This window comes from Limulus polyphemus, unplaced genomic scaffold (genome assembly GCF_000517525.1).
Source record: "Limulus polyphemus unplaced genomic scaffold, Limulus_polyphemus-2.1.2 Scaffold8563, whole genome shotgun sequence".
Taxonomy (NCBI): domain Eukaryota; kingdom Metazoa; phylum Arthropoda; class Merostomata; order Xiphosura; family Limulidae; genus Limulus; species Limulus polyphemus.
In genome coordinates this window covers 18,436-27,322 of record NW_013674173.1, presented here as the reverse complement: position 1 = coordinate 27,322, position 8,887 = coordinate 18,436, and the positions used below count along the sequence as shown (strand labels likewise).

General features: G+C 34.3%; 1 protein-coding gene and 1 long non-coding RNA gene across 2 annotated transcripts in view; one reads left to right on the top strand and one right to left on the bottom strand.

Moving 5' to 3' along the window:
• Positions 1-733: 733 nt before the first annotated feature.
• Positions 734-8,887, bottom strand: part of LOC111083205 — a 23,467-nt gene continuing 15,313 nt past the window's right edge. The window contains exons 2-3 of the long non-coding RNA XR_002608870.1: positions 5,841-6,417; positions 734-1,819 (exon numbers count right to left, since the gene is read on the bottom strand). This is a non-coding gene — a long non-coding RNA (uncharacterized LOC111083205). The remainder of the gene's footprint in view (positions 1,820-5,840; positions 6,418-8,887) is intronic.
• Positions 3,064-8,887, top strand: part of LOC106475427 (motile sperm domain-containing protein 2-like) — a 16,509-nt gene continuing 10,685 nt past the window's right edge. Inside the window, exons 1-3 of the mRNA XM_013936110.2 lie at positions 3,064-3,410; positions 7,149-7,295; positions 8,509-8,595. Coding sequence (XP_013791564.2) covers positions 3,296-3,410; positions 7,149-7,295; positions 8,509-8,595 — 349 coding nt within the window. The 5' untranslated portion in view covers positions 3,064-3,295. The remainder of the gene's footprint in view (positions 3,411-7,148; positions 7,296-8,508; positions 8,596-8,887) is intronic.

Below are 8,887 nucleotides of genomic sequence, written 5' to 3'. Positions count from 1 at the left end.
CCTCCCACGACATTTTTAAGGTCTATTACACTTTATATGTGATCCTTTGTGCTAACTCTTTTATCAAAATTTATTATTGTATAAATATTATGATTTGTAATACGAGAGTAGTTCTGAAATCATTTAATTAGAAGGGCATATTTTAAAAATGATTTGTTTGTTGGAAGTTAAGCACAAAGCTACACGATGGGCTATCTGTGGTCTGCCCACCACGGGTATCGAAACCCGGTTTCTAGCGTTGTAAGTCCGCAGATATACCGCTGTGCCACTTGGAGCATATTAAAAATGAATGAGCTATTGAAATCATTTAATAGGTATGACATATTTTTTAGATAAAAGATATTTTTAAAACATTTGATTAGAAAGAGATATATTGGAAATAGTTATTCTGGAATTATTTAATTGGAAGGATATGTTTTGAATACAAAGGAGTTTTTGAAATTATTTAATAATAATGAGGTATCTTGAAATAAAAGAGATTTTGAAATATTTTATTAGAATAACACAAGTTTTTGAAATTATATTATTAGACTTGTTGTTAAGCACAAAACTACACAATGAGCTGACTGTACTGTGCCCACAACGAGTATTTTATTAGAAGGTCCTTATTGTGTTGTTAATTAGTCATGAAATTATTCTTAATGAAATACCGAGTTTTTTTCTACGTGTTAGTTTGTTTTTTAATTATGCACAAAGCTCCACAAAGGCTATCTGTGCTCTGCCCACCACGGGTATCGAAACCCGGTTTCTAGCGTTGTAAGTCTGCAGACATACCGCTGTGCCACTGGGGGGGCCTACGTGTTAGTACCCGTAATTGAAATTTCTTAAACTGGATCTTAATTTGCAGGTACTTAATGGTAAAAATGGTACAGTCTCTTATTCAATACATAACAAGTATCTTAATACAGATTTGCATGAACTTGGAAGTCTATAGCTTTCTTTTGTAGTTCATAAATTAGAACTTAACGTACGTTTAGCCATGAAAAAAATCAGCGATAATATTTATCACGACAAGTTAACCAATGATTGTTGTTTAACTAATTCTAAAGCCTGCTTTCTAAATCAGTCTCGCTTGTCATTTTGTGGATCATTCTTTAGCATTCGACGCTAAAATAGTGGTTCAATCCCCGCGCTTAACACAGTGCACATGCGTAGTTTTTCGCTTAAATAAGAACAAAATATATTATTCAAATCAGGACAATGGTAAATTGAATATATACGTATATTACATACGCGTACTTTTTTATTTTTATGCGCCATGATATTATACTCAATGTCTTTCTCGTGTACTGTTTGTTTCCTGTCGTTCGGAGAGTGCTGGTAAAAAATTACACATTAATTTAAACATTCTACTTCTTCGGACTTCTCATACGTGCTGATATCGAATTGATCTTTCTTCGTTCACGAAAAATGCTAGCTTAAATTTAGGCGTACGATTAGAGCTTTTACTGTGATTTACTTTTAGCTACTGAGAAATATTGCGTTTTAAAAAGGGATTTTTTTTTTCTGGGAAAGTTGACTAACCTTAAGTTGCATCAAGGCCAGGTAACAAACAATACTTGCATTAAAGGAACTGGAGTTGAAATGGCATTTCATCACGAACTCGATCAAATATTGATAACGATTATCTTCAAATAAATACTTCATTTATAAATGTTTTCAGAATTATCAAAGAAATTCAAATCAGAAAGTTCTTTCCAGTTGGTTTTGTCCAACTTCGTGTCGATTGAAAAGTTGTACAAGCGAGGTTTTGACCTACATTTGGTAGACTATTGTTGTTAATGTTGATACTTCTTGAAATATATGGTCCAAGGTAATCCTATTAAAAAAAAACAAAGCTGCGATTTTCTTTTTGGACGTACAAATACGTTTTGAAACAAATAACATAAATCTTCTTCTTGGAAACAAAAATTGGCTTTTCTAGTTCTTTGTGGAAATAAAATATATTTCGCTAAGATACTCGGAAAATTTTCTGTGTACAGTTTTTATTCTGAAAAAAAAATTAATAGAACTCAGAAAGGTGTACTTTTTACCAAAAATGCAGTTTTTCATTCATGATCAGCCTAATTATATCCAACTACTGCACAGTTTGAAAGGAGAGTAAGTCGGTTACCTTCGATAAAAAAAAAGTGCAAACAACACTTAAGTTTGTTTGTTTGTTTTTGAATTTCGCGCAAAGCTACACGAGGGCTATCTGCGCTAGCCGTCCCTAATTTAGCAGTGTAAGACTAGAGAGAAGGCAGCTAGTCATCACCACCCACCGCCAACTCTTGGGCTACTCTTTTACCAACAAATAATGGGATTGAACGTCACATTATAACGCTCCCACGGCTGAAAGGACGAGCATGTTTGGTGTGACGGGGGATTCGAACCCGCGACATTCAGATTGCGAGTCGAGCGCCCTAACCACCTGGCCATGCCGGCCGTAACACTTAAGTAATAAGGATAGTTTATATTAATTTTGGAAATGTCTTGGCTTTATACACGAGGTATATGAATCGCTTTTTTTTTAAAGAAACATTTCGTTAAATATTTAAATAGCTCAACCATTTGATTCGGTTTCATTACGTTATCTTTCATGTAGAAAAACATAATGATAATACTTGTTTATATAAGGATCTTGAACTGATATAACCACCATGACTCTGTATCACAGCATGTTGAACAAATCTCTAGGTTATCTGAAGATTTAGACGTTTCTAAATGGTTTTATGTATTTCTTTAGTTAATATCATAATGTACATATTAAAATACGTACGAGTGAACACCTCCTGAAAACTGCTCATAGTAAAAAGAAAAAAAAAAACCGCGAACGCTAGCTAGCTGGTTTTACGACACGTAAAATATTTCTGTATATGGACAGTATGTGGAAGAAGCTTTCGGCCTCAAATCAACATTCTCGGTGATTCACGAAAGTACTAATATTAACGTATAGGTGGCGAAGTATATTTGGTTTACTTTCTATTTCATGTGACGTCACTGACAAAGGTACCGAGTCCGCTTAGTCACGCAGTTTTGATTGGCTATCTTAACATTTCGTCAGAGTCAGGTTTTTATGAACAAACAGTGCGCTCAGGTACAAGGCTCAAAGCTACATTCGACAATAGAAAGTGTGTTCGTATGAGACAGCATATTTAAGTTTAATCGTTTGAATAAAAGACATAAAGTTAGTAAAATAAAAATAAAAAAACTGAAGCTGAAACTCACTGACTTGTTGTCTCTTGCATCGTATGGAGTAAAATATTTCTAATTCATTTCGATTTAGTAGGAAAAAAGAAAGAGTGAAAGTTTAAAGATGGGTCATATAAAAACTAGATTCGTCAAAGAAGTGGAAAATTTGAGTGGTTCAGCAGATGTGGAAAAACTTCGGCAGAGATTTCTTAAATATCTAGAAGAAGAAGATTGGACTGGTAAGTACAGTTATGTCCTATAATCTTTACAGCAACATAATAAGTTTAGAATGTAAGCTAGAGGATAACTTCGAAAGACTCTTCATTGGCGTTGAATTTTTATACTTTTTGTTGGACTTGAAAGATCAGAATGGGGGGAGGCTCTTGTCGATGGGCCCCCCAGTTAGCGATATTAGCCCCAGACTTTTACCGGAGGGCCTAGTCACACAGATATGTAATTGTACGCTCTTTACGTGTGGTGAAGTATACGTATAAGTCCATATCTTCTCTGCCCCCCCCCCCAGTTGGACAGCGGTATGTCTGCAGACTTACAATGCTAGAATCCGGGTTTCGATACCCGTGGTGGGCAGAGCACAGATAGACCACTGTGTAGCTTTGAGCTTAATTACAAACAAACGAACTTGTCGATGGTAAATACAAAAGACGACGGTTTGTAGTGGTTAGTTACAAAATCAGTAATGGATCTAAAACAACTGCCCCTTGCTGTTCACCCTGACGTCTCTTTTGGCATTGATAAATAAGTACAGATAAACTCGCTTTTATTTTTGGAGGTTGTGGTAAACGAGTCTGCGTACAGATGTATCTTAGCTGGGAAAACTGTAACCGTAGTACAATCACTTCCAGAAATGTTAAATTTTAAGTTACATTCAATTAAAAATAATAATAAACCAAGTTACACTAGCGTTCGAGATGATAAGTACAGGCGAGTAAACGCGTTCCTATCTATCAGTAGAGGATGACGACGAATAAGAGAAGAAAGCACTTCTCAGTACACTACTCTTTTATTAACATATTCAGAAAATTAAAATGTAAGGAATATGATTGGTTATTCATTCCTCGTGTGTAGCGCGTGTCCGTACAGTCAGAATTACTTGACCAATAGAATTTGCCATAAAAATAATATTCGTGTTTTGTGTCACGGTAGTTCATAAAATATTGTAAGACGTGAGAAAAGAGTTATGAAATAATGAATTTACGATTTTTTCTAAAGAGCTTGTTTGGAGTTAAGCACAAAGCTACACGATGGGCAATCTGTGCTGTGCCCACCACGGATATCGAAGATATAGGGTCATTGGCGAAAATACACGATCATTAGTGATGATATAGGGTCATTGGCGAGAATACACGGTCATTAGTGATGATATAGGGTCATTGGCGAAAATACACGGTCATTAGTGATGATATAGGGTCATTGGCGAAAATACACGGTCATTAGTGATGATATAGGGTCATTGGCAGATACGTGAAAATGTTACGTTTTACTGCTGATTCAATTCTCGGGCGAGTTTTGTAACGAAAAGTTGAAGCACAAATATAAGACTTTACAACCATACGAGTCGAGAGGTAAGAGAAAGAGTGCGGTGTAGTGACTTCAGTTCATGAGTGGTAGTACCAGAGTGGTTTCGCACAGAGGCTAGAAACCCCATCTTTTTTGACATGGACTGATTTATGTCACTCTGACCTTCTCTTATAGTCACCCTTACTGAGCCATTTATCAAAATAGTGATGGTTACTTCTTTTCAAACTAATATAATACAAAGTACTCAAATAGTGCAAGCAGTTGTGTAATAGATTAAGAACTATCGTAATGTAGTTTACATTGCATGTAGCTTAAGATGGAGTACTTAAACAGTTAGTGTTCAACGAAGTAACTCCCTTTCTTCGCAAATTTATCTGAAATTATTAATTAATGAACACGTTGCCTCACATTTTCCTCCTAGCATACGTTAGCCAGTGGTAAGTTTACGGAAATTAGAGCGCTAAAATCCGAAGTTCGATTCTCCGCGGTGAGAAGAGCGCAGTCTATTGCGTAGCTTTGCGCTGAAACAAACAAACAAATCTTCTGGCATTTAACACCAGTATCAAAAGCTGAAACATCTCGTAAGAACAATGACTACATTTTACAATATTCTTGTCTGATATTGGTTTTTACCTAATAATAACTACTGCAGGTTACATTTATGGTGTTTCATACATTTACCAATGCATAGTGTTTGTATCTTTAAACTGTTAAGTAAAACCACTCTAGATCTATTTTGTAGTAAAAACATTTTCTTTATAGGCAAATGACCAATCATTTTTACCGTTTCTAAAGCATTGTTTTTGAGGAATTTGGTCATCATACACTACGAAAAAAGACGATCATGTTTATTATAAGGATATACCAGTGTAGTGGGCAAAGACTACATATTTCGAGTATATTTTTTTATTTACATAAATTTCTAAATCCGGTTGAGGTCATATGGTAAATCCAACTGGTGTGTTACTTTTTGTTACTGATCTTACTGTTTCGTGTGATAGTTCCATTCTCAAGGACTAAAGACTTAAGGGAATACAGTCGTAGTCTATTTTTAGGGATTGTGCATTGTACCTGCTTGACTTTTTGATTGCTACATAGAACAGAGATATGTCAACATTAAGAGTACTTACTTGTATTCTGATTGGTCAGCTACAGAGATAGAGAAAATATGTTCTGTGAGTGCAGTCTTGGGGCTATCAAGAGAGATTCGTTCTGACCTCTAATAGCTTTTATTCTCAGCCATTGGTTGCACGGTAGCATTAACTTATAGCCACGAGCATTCACCCTACACCATGGAAGGAGGCAGAGGTCATCTTAGGTCACTCAAAATCTTGACTTTAATCCAGTATAGAACAAAAGAACCCGTTTCTTGACACTTTTTGATCTCTGTATTAATTCTATATTCGTCATGTATGCTAATCGTATGAGTTTACTTTACTTAACCTTTAAATTTAAACCTATCAACTACACGATCAGCTCCAGTTCTTCAGAAAGCAAAGTGTCTCACTTTCTTGTTTCAAACTGTCGTGTCTTGTCTCCTTCGATCCACTTGTAACAGACCACTGCATTTTGTTACTTGCACGAACCGCTTGCTTTTGCGGAGATCAGGTGATTCTGCGCAGGTTATCCTCGAATTACCACCCCTGAATGACATTTGTAGTGGAAATAAGTTTACACATGACCTTCAAACTTGGCACTCTTTTCTTCCTGGTGACAAAAAATAAAATATACTTTTAATTATTCTAAGCCTCATAAAACAAACGTAAACATGTATAGCCAACTTAAAATGCTTACTTCTTTCATTGACTTCGATGAAACATTGCACTTTGATAAATACTTATAGTTGGCCTTCATCATATTTTGTCCAGCCCTCCATTCAAAATACTACACAAATGAAAAACAAAAACAATAACAGCGGTTTGTTTGTAATTAAGCACAAAGCTACACAAAGGGCTATCCGTGCTCTGTCCACCAAGGGTATCGAAACCCGGATTCTAGCGGTACAAGTCCGCAGACATACCGTTGTGCCACTGGGGGGGGGGGGCAACAACAGCGGAACATATTATGACAAACTCCACACTACTGGAGAAGGTACAGATTGAGCGTATGAACTTTCATTATTTATAACCTGAAACAAGTACAGGAACATATTTCGAAGTACAGAATAAGGACGAAGTAATCGTCTGAAAAGTATTTCAAGTAATAGCTTGAATATATTTCACTGTTACATCATAAGTGACGTGTTTTTGAAAATAATTAAATACATTTACCCATCCCTCGTTTATTTTTGAGATAGAACACTTTCTAGCTCTAAAGTTCCACAAGAAAAAAAAACCTTTTTGTTGAAATCCTCTTTTCTTGTTATAAAACGTTTTTTTTACTGCAATGAAGCGTTTGATTTACTTGGGGTAAAAACTTATTTGTTTTTTTTTTCTCAGGTCTGTATGATCCACGAGATGTGCAACGTCTGAAAAACGACGATTACTATTGTAAAAGAATTTTGAGACACCAGTCTGGAAATGTAAATAGTGCTGTGGAATCAGTCAAAAATATATTCAAATGGCGACAAGAAATGGGTATTAATGGTTAGTTTAGTTTTTTCTTTATATTTTGGCCCTGTGACAATAAAAAAAAAAATTTTAAATACTTGTAATACAATTCCGTTGATTTCGAGTAAAATCATCGACATGGCTGTTTGTCCATATATGACAACTGTTATGAAGAACTTTTTTAAAGCTTCGAGTTTTATAATAGACATATTAAGTAAACTTAAATATCGTAAATAATTGACGTCCAAATGAGGCAATAATATCAACGTGTACTTTAGAAATATGTGTAGGTGTTTCATTTAAAATCATATCGACTATTTACTCTGTCTATTATGTTAATTGCAGTGACTTCCTTTTTAACGTAGTTACAAATGTTCCTGTATTTGTAATCATTATAGTATACTAAACTAGTTTATATATATAAAAGGCTCGTATAGTAAAAGGAAACTTTTTTCTTCACTCAGACATACTTAGCCTCTTACATATTTTTTTTTCATAACTTAAATACAATTTCATGCTTTTTTTTTACTTCTCATGAAAAATAATATATTGTTATACCATTCTTGAGCGTTTGAACTTAATTTAAACAATACTACCCTGAAAAAAAATATTGTTACACCATTCTTTAGCGTTTGAACTTAATTTAAACAATACTACCCTGAAAAAAATATTGTTACACCATTCTCTGGCGTTTCAACTTAATTTAAACAATACTACCCTGAAAAAAAAATACATCATTCTTTGGCGTTTGAACTTAATTTAAACAACACTACCCTGACACCACTTTTCCAAAGCTATTAAAAGAATGAAAGAAACCTATTAAGTACCGTTCAACCTTGTAGAACAAAACTAAATCCTGGAAACTCACTATCTGACAAATAAAAGTTTTTTTCTATAATTTAATATGTGTGGTGTAAATTATTATTTTTACCCCTGATATTTTTTAACACTTATTTTATTTATCTATGATAATTTTTCCATTTTTTTAAGTTCTTTCTACTTAACAATTTCTTGTTAATCGACTTTCATAATGTATCTTTATTAATACCCAACACAGTTTCCTAGCCTATTTATATCTAAGAGTTATATTGTTTCTTATTTTTCACACTTGTACAAAAGATATTACATTAAAAAACATATAATAATAATACAATAAAATACAAATAATACAAGTAAATCCATTTTGCTTGTAATTGATAAAATTGTGTAAGTTTTTCTTTGCTAAAAAAATTATTATTTTTCTCCAAAGATCTAACTGAAGACGATATAGATCCAGAGATCGTTAAGATAGGCGCTGTTTTTTCATACAATAAAGATAGAGAAGGAAGTCCATTATGTAAGTATAGTTATCTTTCCCTCAAAAACATATTAATATCATGGTATAGAGGGTGGTCCAAATATTAGATGCCTCCACTTATAAACCTTTGCCGTGTGAATAACATTTCATTTGCAGCCATGATTATGACCTCTTTACATATACTCGTGCATTAACCTGGATCAGATGGGCATCAAAAGAGACTTAGTACACTGCTATGGAGCTGTTCACTTGTACTCGTGCATTAACCTGGATCAGATGGACGTCAAAAGAGACTTAGTACACTGCTATGGAGCTGTTCACTTGTACTCGT